The sequence below is a fragment of the Solea solea genome, chromosome 21 (genome assembly GCF_958295425.1).
Source record: "Solea solea chromosome 21, fSolSol10.1, whole genome shotgun sequence".
Classification (NCBI taxonomy): Eukaryota; Metazoa; Chordata; class Actinopteri; order Pleuronectiformes; family Soleidae; genus Solea; species Solea solea.
In genome coordinates this window covers 12,106,540-12,123,903 of record NC_081154.1, presented here as the reverse complement: position 1 = coordinate 12,123,903, position 17,364 = coordinate 12,106,540, and the positions used below count along the sequence as shown (strand labels likewise).

At 42.9% G+C, this 17,364-nt stretch overlaps 1 protein-coding gene across 1 annotated transcript in view; it reads right to left on the bottom strand.

The window, feature by feature from the left end:
• Window positions 1-17,364, bottom strand: part of LOC131448061 (disintegrin and metalloproteinase domain-containing protein 12-like) — a 77,266-nt gene that overhangs the window by 55,846 nt on the left and 4,056 nt on the right. The window contains exons 2-3 of the mRNA XM_058620136.1: window positions 7,715-7,836; window positions 4,007-4,080 (exon numbers count right to left, since the gene is read on the bottom strand). Coding sequence (XP_058476119.1) covers window positions 4,007-4,080; window positions 7,715-7,836 — 196 coding nt within the window. The remainder of the gene's footprint in view (window positions 1-4,006; window positions 4,081-7,714; window positions 7,837-17,364) is intronic.

Below are 17,364 nucleotides of genomic sequence, written 5' to 3'. Positions count from 1 at the left end.
TATGAGTGTGTTTGTCTGCAGCAAAGTAAATGATATAAACAAGGCAGTATCCAGGGTTTGTGTGTCTTCATGTCTTTTAGTTTATCTGCTGCATGCTGGTGGCGGCTAGTGATTAAGTGAACTGGGCTGTTTCTGTTTTTCACTATACTGTAAAGTATGTGTCTGCCCATGACTCATGATTGTAATTATGAGGTGAGGTAAACTAAGACTAAATTAAAACATCTGAACACACTCTTGTGCGCTGGTAGTCAGTACGACGAACCTAAACGTTATGAAATGGTCTGACACCAAAACCGAGGAGATCTGCAGCAGTGGGAGGAGGTGAACTGAATAACCGCAAGGCAAATATAATGAAGTAGTTACTACAGACATTCAAACCTGTAATAAATACATTTAAAGCTTTCACCATGAGTAAGCCCTGAATCTCAAATGAGAAAAAGACTTTCTATCCTGTTTTATTTCTGAAATAGTGACTACGGGGAGGATTTGAAACACCTCTTGTTTCGCTCCTAGCTTAATGACAAGAGGAAGGATTTGACACACATGAATGTCTTTGGGGTTGATGTCCTTTAAATAATCTGCGTGTGGCTCAGCAGCCAAAGACAATAACCCCACAGAGTAGATCATAGGGACGCCTCTTTATTTTCTTTAAAGAGAGAGATGGTTATTTATGCCTTGCCTTCCTCTCCCAGGAGAGCCCTTTTCCTGTCGATGCTTCCAGTGACAGACAAGAGCATCTTCACTGAGGGACGCACAAGGTCACAGGTTCACCAAGTCCAGTTTACGATATGGAGTGAAATAACATCCCCATAACCAAACAATCAAACTGGATACTGTCCAGGTTCAATTTTATTGTTCTTCCAAACGCCAGAGAGATAGCAGACATTTGCAGCGAGGAAACATATCCTCTGCCTAACCTTTGTCCGGGGAAAAGGTCAGGTTAAAGCGCGTACATGCACATCTGCTTGATTACCCTGTAGCGCAAAAGACTCAAAAAGATGGATAGCCAACCCCTCAGGCCCTTTATCCTTAAGGCTAAACATCATGATGAGCAGGGATTTCTCCCCCAAGTGCAGGCAACCGAGAACATTATCCGCCCTGCTGACAAGCCCCAGGCCTCCTTTCACTGATCCTGCACTCCATTAGAAAAAGAAACATGGATGGAGAGCATGCTGCTTCCTCAGCTTGGGACTCATCTGGATATGCCTGGAGGAGTTTCATTCAAAGCCACAAAGCAGCAAGACATGGGAAAAAAAGCTTGGCTAGGAGCGGTCAAAGCTCAGCCAATGTCCCCACTGCTCCAGATGAGGAGGAACGATAACAAATGAATACACTTGTCTTGTATGTGTGACATCGTAATTGGCTGCATCTACAGCCCGTGTTGCACCAGCCATCAGGCAAATGGAAGCATATCTCAGTGTCCTGCTGTGTCTGTCACTTTAATTTACCACGTGGCTTTACCACCGTTATTCAGGGTGTTACTACATCTGCTGATAATTTACCGCTGTTAAAAATCTTTAGTTGTATTGCAGAGTCTTTAAAGGCTTATTTCTAAAAACAATCACAAGATTTTATCAGCTCCTTGCTCTATGACCTGCGTTCTCAAAACAATTCATTGAAGTACATCCTTTACTATGTGAGTTATTGTGCCCAAAACATGACCTCCTTAGTGTGGGTAATTCACACATTATGTAGTCAATGACACAGGGGACCTCTCGCCTCGACTTGATATCTAGCATTCATTTGGCACTAAACGTTGAGGTGCTGAGGTCTAAGATGAGTGTGGTTTTGCAGTAAAGTACTGGTAAATATACTGTATATTGTGTTCTGTTCCAAATGTCCTCATCTTTCAAGATCAGCAAATTCTAAAACTGAATATACCAACAGTTTTATGTCCGCAACATGATGTTTTATCCGTGTCCCTTGACAAACAGGCTCTTAATCTCTGGTTAAATAACAAAAAAAGGCCAAAATGTCAACATGTTGATGGGCAGCTGCTGTGATCTCTGCAAAAACGGTGTCTGGTTTCAAGCTGTTTGCAGTAAACTTTTCATGCAGCCCAGCCTCCCTCTGCTCCCCTCTGCTTTAACTGCGGGGGTGATGTGAGTTTAGACACACTGAGAGCATGTTCACCTCGCAGTTCCAGAGAAATAGTCACATGCAGATGTGCAGCATGTGCACACCTCGCTCGCACTTTGCTGCCAGCGATATTTATTGACGAACGGCCAGGAAAACACAAATGCATCCGGTGGTTAAGTTCAAAATCATTTTATTCTGGACCTTATTTTTGTCCTGCTCCCTACTGATGCTGGCTGGGTTTGAACAACTGCTGCAGCCCATTACGGGCCAAACTCAGACAAGAACCTTCACGACGTGTCGGCACAGCAGGTTCATAACTGTGTTTACATTTCATGAAGTAGTTTAATTACTTATTGGTGTCCGAATCATTGGACATTGATAACTTGACACAACTGTTATATATCTGCTTCCCCATTTTCCTTTCACCACAACCGGTCGAGGCATCTTTCTCCACTGATGCGTAGCGCTTGCTCATTGTGTGAATTGTTGGGTTTCTCTGCTCTCTATAATACTGTGAAGGTGTTTGCATTACTATGTACAGTACCTTGAGATAATGTATGTTGTGATGTGGCACTACACAAATAGAATAGAATTGAATTGTTGTCGTACAGACTTGCATACGGTGCTCTGAGTAGATTCTGACAGATTGGTATTTGGAGTGCACAGACGTTTGTTTTGACAAAAGTGCTTCCATCATTAGAAGAATCTCCACTGCACCTCGACTGCCTCTGTTTGTTCCTCTTGGCTCAGGATTTAAGCTCAGCCGTGGACTTCACATTTAGTACTGTTGGACAACAATGACAGCCGTGCTGATTGAGGGTCGGGGGGTTGTGAGTTGTTTTTTCCACTGCAACTGAAGGTTTCCGTCCCAGATCTCCATTTTTGAAATGAAACGAGAACGTGACTGGTGAGAATTTGACAACCTGCACGTCAGCTTGACAAAAAATCCCTCACCTGTGCAGAGCAGGGATGTTATTCAACGGTGAGAATGAGTGTGATTTCCCATCAAAATATTTTCTAAGTAGGTAAGCCATAAAATTGTGGTCGCTGGTGTTGAAAGCTTTGTCCCACAGTCTGCAGGTGGAATTTACATATATTAGGCATCCCAGAAAAACAAGAGGAGATTCAGGGCTGACTGTGGCATAAAAACCTATCCTCTCCCTCTCTCTCTCTCTCTCTCTCTCCCTCTCTCTCGTTCCCTCTATCGCTCTGCTTCCTTGTCCTTTTTTCTCTCCATCGCACTGAAAGCTCTGCTTGTTCCTGGTTGCTCATGTGTGGCAACAGAGCTGGATGGAAAACATATTGCCCCATCAATCAAGTCCCATTCTTCTCAGCGATACACTCGATTTGGTGGCTGCCTGAGACCGAGGCCACATTCAGTCGGCCCTTTTTTCCTGTGTGAAAATGCAAAGATGACAAATATTCCCGCTGAACAGATCCAGAGCTGCACACTCTGTCAAAGTGTACCTATTCCGATAATTTGATTTCTTTCAAAGCGACGTTCCCCCTCCCTGACAGTACCTGACTGGCACTGTTTTGATAGTATCTTACTACAGAGAGTCGAGTGTGTGTGCCGTGTTCGCACAAAGCCTCCGTCTCCCCTGTGTAACACCAACAGATCAAATGAAAAGATAGAGGGAGAAGAAGGAGGAAGACGTCACTTTTCATCAGAGTCTGGCTGATGTATTCAGGAATTTCTGGCTTTCAAGTCTTTGTCTCACCAAACAAAAAAGACCAAAGCACAGAGAACACTGTCATGCTAGTACTATAACTGTGCAGCAGAAGGACTTCTCCTTCTTTCATGGCTGCTATATGTTACACACAGCTTGGCCTCAGTCTCTGGGCAGTGTCGTGTATGTCCCCCAGTTCTGCTCCACAAAGCAATCAGGTCTGAGCTAAGGCCAAGTATGAATGGAGCGGCACTTACTTGTTTTTCTCCAGAGCCAAGAGCAGCTGCTCACCTTCCGCTTCAATCAGGAGCTTCAGTGATGCAGGGTGACTCTGAAGAGAGAACAGACAGGAGAGGAGATGAGAAAAATGACTTCTGGAGTCAGGCAGGCAGCATTTTGATTGAGGAAAGATGCTCTGGTTGCCTTTCAACTCTTGCAAAATGTATTCATATTTAGCAAAGATAATTAAATTACGACTACGTGTGGCAGTAAATTATCAGATAGCAAATCAGCTTTCAAAAGTCTTGATTCAAGTCCGGATGAAACTTTGCCTAAGCCACCCAGGACTGTGAGAAAGCACATAACACTACTGTTTTCAATTGATGAGAGCAAATCCCTATGAAGTTACTTTGCATCTAAGAGCAAGAACAGAGAGGATTAGCTGATGTTTCTCTTCCATTTGACATTAATCCAGCTGAAAAGCCACGATTCTCTGCACCCGCGTTACAGCACTGAGAGAAACCATGTGTCTCTGTTAGGATTCAAATGAAGTGGCACAGAGTCGTACATTACTCCTGTCACGCGCACACAAACACTCTAATCTACATGTCAACACATAACCTCTCCGTGCTCCTGTGTGTTGCACTCGTAGGGCGCCTGTTGTGCACACAAATACATTATTTTGGATGGAGGCGTGCGTCAGACACATGCACAAACCAGAGCAGCATGCTCATGTCGTGATGCACACCAGTTGCAGCTCGCTTGTTTTTCCGGGAACATCCGTGTGGCATTGAGATAAAATCTTTCTTCTTTTTTTTTTTTTTTTTTTTTTAAACTCGCCTTTGGACATTCTTACCAGAGAAGAAGGTGAAACTGGTCTGAAGGTTTTTAACCTCCATCTTCTGGACAAAGCTCCAAAATGAGTTGATGAAGGAGAAGATGTCCACAAACACGGGAAGAGTTTTCTTTTTTTTTAACCTACAAACGCAGCAAGCAGCAAAACTCCTGTGAGAGAAAAGTGGTGCTGGTAATCTATTGTCTTTGTGTTTATGATTAGTTTTTTTGTTGAATATGTTCATTAAATGAAGCTGCAGTAACTTCTCTCATCTCAGTAGCTCCCAGATTTTGGTTCCATGGTAACGATGGACTTAGTGCTCTTGCCTTTGCAGAAAGAAGACCCGGGTTTGCGACCCGTTTGGAACAAGGGCCTTTCTGCATGGAGCTTGCATGTTCTCCGTGTGTGTGCGTGGGTTTTCACCGGGTTCTCCGGTTTCCTCCTACAGTCCAAAAACATGCAATATGGGGATTAGGTCAATTGGACACTCTAAATTGACCGTAGAGAGTGGATGGTTGTTTGTCTCTATGTGTCCCTGTGATGCACTGACGACCTGTCCGGGGTGTACCACGCCTATCGCCTATGTCAGCTGAGATTGGCACATGTGGAGGATAAAGTGGTAATTAATCCTCTCTCTCACACCCTCCGTGCCACTGGGCTACCACACACACACACACACACACACATAGTTTCTTGTGCATAGTTCAGCTTGGGTCAACTGTGGAAAAGAGTGCTGCTCTCGGTTAAATCAGCCATCACCCCATGTGGAGAAGAATGTTCGGTGGATTAAAAGAGGATATGGAAGCAGAACGCTTAAGGTTTAAGGCAGTATCATTTCACAGACCGAGTGGGACTAAAACTTCCTGCCGTCTTCTGTTCACACAGCTGTCTTTATGCATGCTTCGACCTCCCTCACTGAAGTCCATGACATCTGCCATTTGTAACTTCAGGGTAAATATACATAGCTTATAAACACTGCATGTTTGGAATTGCAATTAAAGCAGCAATATGTTCGCATTATCACTTCATTCCATCTCGGTTGGAGATATTCTATTGGCTGATTTAAGGTTTTGTGTTCCAAGTAATGAGAGCCCAAACAAACTTTGTGCCTCTGTGGCTTTTTCGGTTAAGTCAGAGCAAAAATGAATCCACAAACGAACCAAGTCAATAATGCGAGCTGAAAACTCAAGCTGTGTTTTTAAGTCTTCCTGGCAGCCATGTATATTATCATCAAGCATGGGATTATAACAGCAAACAGAGCCAAGCATCCCTGATTTCAAACATTTCATTCATATTCTAGCGAGTCGTGTGATGTCTGTACAGCTGTCTGTGCCGGAAACATGCTGAAGTAAACTGTCCCTGTGCACTTAAACTGAGCTGACACTCCTGTCAGTCCTGACACATGAGCAGGATTCGTCACATTGACACTAAGATATGTTTTTTTTTTTACTAATTTGCATTCAGTTTAAACTGTAACTACCAAAATCTGGTTACACTAACACAAGTGGTTTAGCTATGCTAAATTTAAGATGAATTTAAGTAAAACTTGAAGTTTAAGCTTGCATTTAGATTGGTTGAGATTTTAACCGCCTTTAAATGTTTATGCAACAGGTTTGTAAAAAGTCAAGGATCCTTTTCTTAGAACCTTTCCAATAGTGGGGCCAAAACATTTTATTTTGCCACAGGGTCCTTGAAACCAAAGTGGTTGGAAACATAAATGCGTCTTTACAATGTCCTTGGCATCTTGCCTGCTGGATTACGAAACATAATCTGAAGACATGCGTGCAAAGTTTAGACCTGATGATGGTGCAAGACAAGATGTTGGTGTTTCTTATGTAGCAGTGGACATCTTGACATTAATGGTGCTGCTGTACAGCATTATATTTGAAAGGGTTTTCCTTCATTATACAAGACAGTATTAAAATAAAAGGGGGCAAGATTGCAGAATAAGATACGGATCAAAGAACCAAGGTTAGAAGAGAATCCTGGCTGCTGCATAAGACTCATCCCTCAGACACGCTGGATGCGGAAGCTCCTCAAAGTGCTGTCCACTGTCATTCGGTGCTCGCGTTAATCAATCAACACGGTGTGCTACAACGAAGCTCTGGCTCGCGATCACACACAGTCTGATAAATTAAGATAAGATCTAATCTCGTCATCTGGTGGATTTCTAATGCTGGCTTCGAATGAATTTGACCGAAGAAATCACTTAAATCTATTACAGTCTCTGTGATTAGGGCATGTGTTGTAAATGATATACAGTAAATGGTTGGATTCTGATATCCAACCCCTTGCCCCTCCTCCTATCCTCCACCTCAATCCCTCCCATCTACTGTATGAAAGACATCTATGTTGTGATTTGTGTGTATTTTTCAAATTTATATTTAATTTACACATTTGTAAATCTCTGCTGAGGGTAAATAATGCTTCTGGTGTGGAAGGACTTGCACGCCATTTTGGCTTATTGCAGCGATTCAAGGTGTTTCAGCCCCAGTGTGTCATGGGCCTCAGTTCAGCTGGCATCTGTATAACTAGGCGAGCTACAGGCTTTGACCTCATTTAGACATTCTGTATATGAATATGAAGTTCCATGATGCTCTGTAATATCAAGATGTCTGGATGTCTGAAGGCTCTCAGTCACATCGAGTCACCTTCAGTAGTTGTTGGCAACTGGACTCAATGTATGTAGATGAGTGTGAGGACAGGCAAAGCTCCTCATATAATCCTCAAGCAAGTTACCATGGTTACTGTCTTCTTCACTGTCTCTTTTGACGAAAGCAAGGGCGCACCACCGAGTGGACTAGAAAATAATATACGACACGGAGCATGCACGGTTGGCGTGTACAGTCGTGAACTGTAGATGTGCTCACGACCGCCACTGATGATGAAAACTATATCCCGCAGTCTTCACCTGAGGCTTAAGTTGGCTGAGTGGTTTCCAGTCTTGTCCATCGAGCAGGAGAGGTACTGTGGTCCCATAGTGTTTCTGCTTTGCTGTCGGTGTGTGTAGATCAGTCGTACTCAGATTTTTCCCTGTAAAAGAAAAAAAAATAAATAACCATGTCAGACTATAGGGAAAAGTGTCAAAGTGTCCCTCTAGATAAAATTCTCTCATCATCAGTGAAATCTGACCATGTCCATCAACGAATGGGAACTTTTTCAAAAAGGATTCCATACCAGTGGCACTGATAATGAATTCTTCCCCCGTATTAAAGGCCTGAGTCTGGTGTTCATTAGCGACATCAAAACACAACCTGACAGTGCAGCTGCCTTTAATGTGGCGCGTCGCCTCAACCGTCTGCATTTGATGGATTTTCTGTCACAACACACAAATAATGCTCCCCGAGTGTTTCTGTTGTTCATCACTGACTCTGAATTATTTGCGCTGACAAAACGCCGCCTCCGACACATCCACACCCTTCCTGAACATGTGTTCACCTCCTTCCTATAGGCCGCCAAGAGAATGGAGTGTGTCCTCTCAGCCATAAAGGCAGGGATACATTAGTGCTCACAGATATCAAGCAATGAAAGGTGTTCAGTCTGTAGCCAAACTGTAACCAGCCCTCTGCCACTCAAACTGCATAAATCTCAGCAGTTGTCAGGAGTGGAGAGAGTTGTGAGCAAAGAGGGGCTCGACTGCTGCTGCTGCTGCTGCTGTGATAACTCCTTCCACAAGGCTAGTGTCCAGGATACAGTGCAGGGATTAGACATAGATTTGGGGCAAGGTTCCCAGCATGCTTTTATCTCCTCTCTCTCTCTGTTCTGACAGGGTGTTAACTGAGCCTTCGAATGGCTGCAATTCTTGACGCTCTGGTGAGTTGCTAGTCATTTAAAAATATATTCATCCCCAAATCCAATACTGATGGCCCCGAGACTGCTGTCTGGGGTTGAACCGATGGAAAAAAACAACCAGCCACCATCCTCAAAAACCCTATAACACTCATAAATGAGACAGTAGCTGAAATGTCTCTTAAAAAAAAAAAAAGTATATCATGAGCACACAGAGAGGCAGAAAGAAATTGTGAGCCACAGGAGAACATTGCTAACAGGGTTTATGCAGTAATCACTTCTTCATAGCGGGGGAGCTATTTCAGAGCTTGCGTCTCTCACTAAAGCAGCAGGGGTTGTAAGCTCCATTTGTTTCAGTGCAAACATCCTAAATCAAATGTTTTCTCTCTTTTTTTTTGTTTGTGTGTTTTCTCCCACTGATGCTCCGGCAAACAGCAGGGAAACAGATTTAGTTGGAGGATGATGTCAGTGACTTGTGTGAAGTTATGTGTGCGTGTGGTTTCAATATAATTTGTGGGCGCGATTTGAAATTCAAACTTTTGTTGCTGCCTGATTCTGAATCACATTCAAAACACACTCGCGGGGACAAACACTCGTCAGTGAAGTTCACATCCCTTCTGCCGCTCACATGACTCGCCCATCTAAATTGCTGAGTCTGCTTATAATCCAAGCCTTAATAACCCGGGTCAGGCACAGCACTCCCCAGCTGAGCTTCGTTCTGGTTATCCTCTGAAGGAACCATCACTCTGGAGTTCATCACTGAGCCGCTCCAGCTGATAGCGGAGTGCCAGAGGTGACCAGCTCAGCAGTCCTCATCCAGCTCCAGCATGCTGATGAGAAGCAGGTTCGAGCGAGGAAGGGACAGGCATCGCATACACAGCAGCGAGAGACCCATCCTGTCCTCATTAGTCTTTCGAGAATCACACCGTCCGGGGGAGGTGGGCATGCTGAGAAAGGGAATGCATGACAACCTCTGAGCAGAGTAAACACGGATAAACACAGACGATGAGGAGGGAGAACAGAGAAGCTTAGACACAGCTAGAGGTCCAGACCGAGGTTAGCCCATTTATGAAATGATCCAACCCTTTATTACAAAAATGATGTTCTCCCCACACCTTACTGCATTTTCTAATTACGTTTCCAGTAGAATTAAGCCGATCAGTCCACACGACTCACTCTGCATTTTTCTGGTTAGCAGTGTTTACATCTCGTGTCGCCCGACAATTGATTCATTTTATGTCGACACATGTGCATTTAGCTGAAAACACATAGAAGCGTCCACGAGTGAATTCTACTGCTCAAACAACCCAGTCGGTCAGTAGTTTGAGTCCTTCTTGGCTCTGTCTGCCTCTGAGCTGCTGCTGTATACACAAATGCTCCCTCAGTCAATCCTATAGTATGCTGTAGTGTCAGTATTCCTTGACAGAGCCCAACAACACCAAAGGTTACGTATGCACTGCAGCTTTAACAGAGAAACAATGATCTCACTCAAGGCCTACTCACGTTGTGACTAGATTAGAGATGAACGATATTGAATTTTTTGCCAATATCCAATATGGCGATATGCAAATTAGCGGCTCCCAGATGCAAACTAGCTATTTAGCTAACTCTGATATACACCTAGTTCTGTACATGGTCCCTGTCAACTAAACTAATACAAATATTGGGAGTGCTTGGGCCAATAACCAATATCAATATACAGTATATATGTTTTTCCCTGTTTTTCTGTAGTGAAATGAACACATTTTGCGCACTCATGTCACAGCAGATGTAGATATAAATGTTGCACAAACGTACTCATGTAAATAACTGATGTTTCCTTAAAAAACACTATTGAGAATTCACTTTTTGTTTGTTGAACGTTGAACTATTACACATACACGGCTGGAAAGACTGTCGCCTGTTTTGCGTCGTGCTCCGCGTCAACTTGGAAGATGAGGTTCACAGCACTTGGTTCCCCCCGACTTCAAAGTGCACAAGTGAATCGCCATGTTGTTAATGTGGTGTGCTCTGGGGTTTAATTCCCACTTATAAATGGCATTATATTAGTGGAAATAGTCTGCAGGCTCATTTCTTTTCCACATGCTTGGGAGAGACATTTAGTAAATGTTGGAGTGCGGTAGCACCGCACCGCGCTGTGCTGTGTGTAAGTGTGGGCTTTTTGTTTTAAGGGCTACCAGGAGCATTAAGGGAGCGGTAAAAGTGGGGACCAGAATGTGAAGTCTTATTTATATGTTCAATAAAGGCGAGTATAAACAGAGGTCTTAATAAAGCAGAGTTCTGGCCATGATCAGTTCCCTTTATGTTCAAGTGTACACTGGGAGACCTTGTGCCATTTATATAGCCCCACTAAGTCAATACTAGATGGGAGGATTGTATGTCCATGTACATGGGAATGAGTGTGTGTTTGCGTTCAAGCCACTGAAATATGACACAGAGCAATGGCTGTGTAAAGCAGTGTCTTAAGACATGAAAACATTTTATTTGTTCTGCATGTTCAGCCATAGATTAGTTGTTTACACATTGCGATGCTGTATTGCTGCGGTTGGCTGGCTGAAGCACAAAGAGCATTAAAACTTAAGACGATTGCTGAGTCTCATCCTCAGGAGTGAAATACACTTTGGGATGGAGGCTGTCTGCTCTCTCTCTCTCTCTCTCGCTCCCATCTCCAATACACGTTGCCCACGTTGACATTGTTTTAATGGTCCAACTCTCTTTTAAACTATCTCCATACTACTACTACTACAATTTCTGCTGTAAATACATCTACCATCCACAATACGCAAGTTTTTAAAAATGCTGCCAGTTCCATTTTTGTTTGCAAACTCTAAAGCTGCATTTTTAGTAAAGGCAGGCAATACTGAGACCTTTAGAATCCAGGACTATGACCTTGACTCAACAATCAGTGTGAACAAATTGAGGTAGTTTTAACACCTAACAGTCCGCTAGACTCGGTACGATTGGGGACTCGGTTCACTTGGGGGTTGCAACAATCAGCCGGTCCGAGTTTGTTTTCACACTTTCGCACTTTAGTGAATAACGCACTCCCCTCCTTGCCTGAGGCGGCGCTGCTTCAAGAAAAGAAGACAAGAAAACTCACTCATCTATTGGTGAATGCAGGACAACTACTGTTTCCTCCACATCAGAGCTCACGGTTGATTGAAAAGATCACAGTTGTGACATATTTCTTTCAATGCTTTTACCTCGTTCTTACAACCACGAGCCGTTTCTCCCGGCTATTTTTCGGCGGAGCAGAGTCTTCTTCTTTGCATCAGAGTTCAGTTGCACATTTACACCTCCCCAAATGAACCAGGCTTTCCGAGCAAATGACCTAGGGTTCCATTAAGAAGGGCAGGTGTGATGAACCCTAAGACTCGTTATTGGTCTAATAAAAAATGTCCCTGTTCTACTTTTCACCATTTTTGTTTCTTGCTGGTTATACTCTCTGACACCAAGCACAAACTAAACAACTCCATAGGAGAGAGTCAACTTCCAAGTTCCAAAACCTGCTTGTGGCTGTTGTTTCATCAGCATGACAATGTTTCATACATTTTTAAATGATATTTTAGCCCGTTTTAGCTTCAACGTCCCCCCTATTCTCTGACTTAACTCTCATACGTCTGTGCTTTGTGGAGCACTGTGCATTTCCCGATGGCATTTCACAGTGAATCACTCCCTGGTTTTATCAACGTCTGTGAACTGATGCATTTTCCACAGGCTGTGAGCTGCCGGTCCCAGGGAACAGAGGAACTTCCTCAGGTCTGTGCACATCTCAAGACGTCCTTTCTTTCTTACTACCCCGTTTTTTTTAAAAGCACAGCCCTTCTCTTTTCCACCAAAACAAATCAACAACTGTTCGGCTTTATTAAACCCCAGAGCCCGCTTTCTCGCAAACCAACCGCAACTCACTTCCTGACGGGCAGCCATGAAATAATGTATTCATAATAGTCTTCACTTTTCCAGCACAAATGCCATGCTGTTCTTTTCATCTGCGGGCTTGATGAGGCCATGCAACCCCCGCACCACCACCACCACCCATGTGTGCAGGTCCTCACTGAGATGGGGTCCAGGTTATACATGTGTGTCAGTGCACGCCTACTCATGGTCACCTCTGATGGTCTGATGGTTGGCACAAGTGAAGCACACACTCCTAAGTCACTTTCACAACACTCCAAATTTGAAAGTGGAGAAACTCTGACATGCACACATGAGATTATTTCAGCATTGTTTGACATGTATGGACACATTTTACTTACTAGTATGACATTGGCTTGAAATAAGAGAATTTGGAATTAAGCCTCAAAATGTCAGATGAGTAAGTGCTTTTACCCATTTATCCAGAAGAAGTTTATGTATAATTTACTGCATAGTAATATAGTATATTAACTATTTTAAATGAAGAAAAAAACATTTGTTGGAGTTTCTGTCTCGATGTCCAAAAACAGGCCAAAAAATGGAAACTATGTACAGGCCTTTTTCCAACTCTCTCCTCTCTGGTGACAAAGACGCTGATTTGCTGGCTTCCTGCAACAGTGTGAGTGAAATTACCGTAATAATCACATGTTGGCTTTCACGTGCAACTTCTCAGCTTTCAGAAACCATTGTTAGTTTTCCAATAGCACAAAGCGTTGTGTACCTACTGTGATGCAAAGTGCACAAACGTGTCGTCTGGGATGCGAGTGATGAGTTTAAAGCAGAACAATGACAACATAGACAACACTATTTTGCTGGTTGTATGTTCTTGAAAAGATTGTTTTTTTCCCTGCGTCACGTGCATGTATCCACAGATATTTACAGTATATCCAGCTATAGTAGATGGTTTTAATCAGAGCCCAAACTGAGCCCGGAGACCTGAGCCAAAAAGTTGATTCTGACATCAGCACATGGGAGGAAACTTGCTCTGTGGCCATTGTTCCTTTAATAAGAGGTGATTGACAGGCATTTCACGAACTCAATTTATCCCCAATCAGGGAAGGTAAATGATGCTAATTCAAAGAGAATGGTGATTGGGAATAGAATGATGAATGATACACTGCAAGAACCATCAAGCCGTCTCTCTTTCAGTAATGACCTTGAAGACAAAAACAATGAACTCAATTGCCTCTCTCTATCTCATCTTCTTCTTTTATCTTCTGTAGGCCTGTGACTAATCAGTGTCATTACCGACTAGCATTTTTAATCAATTATCATTATTCTGTATAATGACGTCAATATGAAATTCCAAAGGCCCAAGGTGATGGTGTCAAATTTCTGGTTTTGAGAAACCAACTAAGGTGGGGGAAAAAAAACAGCAGGATTTGCTACATTGTCATCTTCTATTTGTCTTCATGGTAAAAGCATCTATTTGGTTCTGCTGGTGAGACGCAGGCCTTCATATTCTGTTGATCACAAAATCAATTAAGCTCCTCAATCATTTGTTCAGTCTCTTGTACTTATCCTGTTAAGGTCGTGGAGGGGGGTGGGGATTCCACTTTAGAGCATCCAATTAAAGAGGCAGCAAATAACATTTGTGACCCTAGCAGTTTCTGTTTGCTCAGTGACATAAATACATCCGCTGTTTTGTCGTAACGAGCACCCGTGTGTGAAACTGGGTGGACACTATTCTCATCTTTTGGTTTGGATACGGAATAGTGATACAAAAACCCTTTAGCTATGAGAATAACACAATAAAAGCCAGATTTATAACAGGCCGACATTTTTTTTAATCAATATTACACTATTAAATAAGATTTAACACCATAATGGCCTATTTAAGACACATTTCACCTTTAACCCATCAATCTGCATGATTTTGGACAGTGGGAGACCCTTAACCCCAAAACTCAACACATGACGAGGTTCATATGGATTACAGAGGAAAGGTGAAAAGTGCCGGGTCCTTTCCACAGTAAACATCTCAGCCAGTTGGGGGAGCTTATGTCAACACCCAAAGGGTTGCAATAAGATAACAGAGAAACGTGTAAGTGACATAATGGTAATAGGAATCTGAGATAACTGGAAAGGGTGTGTACTTCTATTAAGTCTAATTAGTTAATAGTGTGAAAACAGTCACAGTGGTGACGGTTGTTAACAGTTATTGCCGGACATTTCTTTTCTTTTATTTGGTTCATATTTAACAGTGAACTCCCTCTGCTGGTAAATCGTGCTTTTCTCTCTCTCTCTCTCTCCCTCGTTTACTGTCTATATCTCTCTACCCCCACCTTGTATACTGAACTCATTTACCGTCACACTAGCCTCATGTCAGGACATAATTACTCTGTGGGAAATAGATGGCCCTTGCAGCAAAAATCCCTTCTGGCTCAGCAGGAGGTGCATGTTGTCTGCGAAACCAGTGTAGTTACGTCCTCGTGTGTGACACACACTGTTTCCACCCCAACACCACCTTCCAGCTGCAAAGCCTGTGCTCGCTGCCTTGCATGGTGTCTTGGCAAGAAAAGGTCAGAGACAGAGAGCTCCTGGAGCAGATCAGCATCATGGAAGGAGATGTCTGGTGAAAATTCAAAACACACCAAAAAAAGAGAAAAAAAGAGAAGAAAACTTTAAGTCTTCATAGACTGACAGGATAACAAGGACATCTCCATCATACTGACTATTGTGGCAACCAGTGTCTTTAACATACTGATGGTACAGAAGGTAACAAATATGACCGACACTAAAGATTGATGAAACTGCATACACTAATTTGATGATTAAGGCCCTGGTACACTTGTGCGGACCCAACATGCACCGTGCACACGACGTGAATTACAGCCCAGATTTTGGAACCGTATACAAAGAGCGAGTTGGGTGCATGCGCAAACTGAATTTCCGACCTCTACGGGTAGGTGGAGCATTAAGCCCCGCTCACCAAGCAGAAAAAACGTCGCAAAGGATAGTCATCCTCAACCCGGTGACTCGCAAACTGGCCGACACCCCGACTTCCCTGCCCGACAGGTCCTTCAGCTAATGAGCCGCTCAAACCAGACGTGTCCGAGCGAACTGTAGCATCGTTCTCTTCTTCTTTGGTATGAATGTGTCCTATTCCCAGCGTTCAGACTTTATGTATTACAGATATCCAGATATTACAGGATATTCTCGTGTAGGGGACACGAGAATATACCAGCGTCCGCGATATGCAACTCAATATATGAAGCAATATCCAAAGCAATATGCAACGCGCAATTCAGCACGCACGGCATGTGCGTGGAAGTATATCAGGGCCTTTAAATTCCAGAGAGTTATTCCAGAGAGGTCCATTGAGTAAGTATTAGTGACATCTAATGGTGAGAGAGCCAAGCACTCTGCTCACCCCTCTTTTTCCAAAGCACATCAGGGAACTATGGTGGCCTTCATTTATTTCAGAATAAATGTTGTTTTTTCCTAGTTTGTGTAGTCGATGTTTGCTTCAAAATGTGAAACTCACTAAAGCAAGGCCCTTGTCCGAAGGATGTAAATAGGGCTTTTTGTAAAGCTACAAAAACCATATGATTTTTATTTTGAAGTGATTATACACTGATACAAGCGTGTTTATTTGTAGTACGTTCACTTTCTGCCAATAAACCGTCCTAAATGTTCCACACTGGACTTTAAAGCAGAAGTCCTGTCTAATGCAGTCCATGTTTAACTTGAAACCCTCTCTTATATGAAACGGTTTACCTCAAAAGTAAATCACAGGTCCGCCTGTGGGACATAACTCAGACAGATTCAGCAGCAGAACTTCCTTTGGGCCAATTTGTTAGGAACTCACCAAGGTGACCTGTCTTGTTCTTGTTAACATGTCTGAGGATTTGGAAACACATATTGCGGCTTGTCACTTCATGGTAGACGGAGGTGAAAACTTGGCAGATAGTCTACACCACGCTGGAATATAGATTATATGGAGCTTAAACGTAATTTGCTCTTTCACATCTCATATACTTATGGAAAAAAGTGGTGGATGTTCCCCTTAGCACCTACAATGCAGTACAATGTGTCAGTGTGGAATTCCCAAAAAGTCTTACACAGGGGTGTTGCAATATGGTAAGATGAGAGTATGGCTGACTAAATTTGTTGAGAACCAAAATACATACAATATACTAAATAAGGTTGACACAAACCTATTATAGGAGAAATGAAATGCAACTAGAGGACACAAAGTGCACTTCCTGATGGCTTTAGTATTTATTATGGCTTCAAGAGACTTTAGCTCACACTGACCTATGTCACCCACATTGCGTGCCTCTAGGACAAATGCACGCTGAGGGCCGATTTAAGACATGTTTCAGAGATGTGCATTTTTCTCCAAAGTTCCATCAGTTTTTGTGTTTAAAATCCCCAAAAATGTGAAAGGAATAAAATAATCTTAGCCGGGGCTCTACTAAATCCTTCAATTATGACTGTAACTGAGGGAAGCTTTACTAAACCAACACATAAAATCTATTAAGTGAATTCTTGATTTTTAATCCATGGTATCATAAAGAATTCAGTGGGAAGTTGAACTTTGGAATGAAAAAAAAAGTGCACTGTGTTATTTTCAGCTCCTCATTAATAATAACTCCTCATTAATAATAAAAGATCACTGCTGCATTGTGATGTTGACGCGTTGGGTCTCTTCGATCAGTTTGGCCTCAGTGACTGGTTTCAAATCTGCTTTCAGTGTTGACGGTTGGGCAGCTCTTGTGTTTCTACGTTGTTATTTTGAATAAACACACAGAATGTTTACACTCTGAAATGCACAATGAAAGGGAATGAAAGAAAAATAAATCTTGGGGATTAAAGCCAGTTTGCAACATATGTAGGGTCAGGACACTGGAG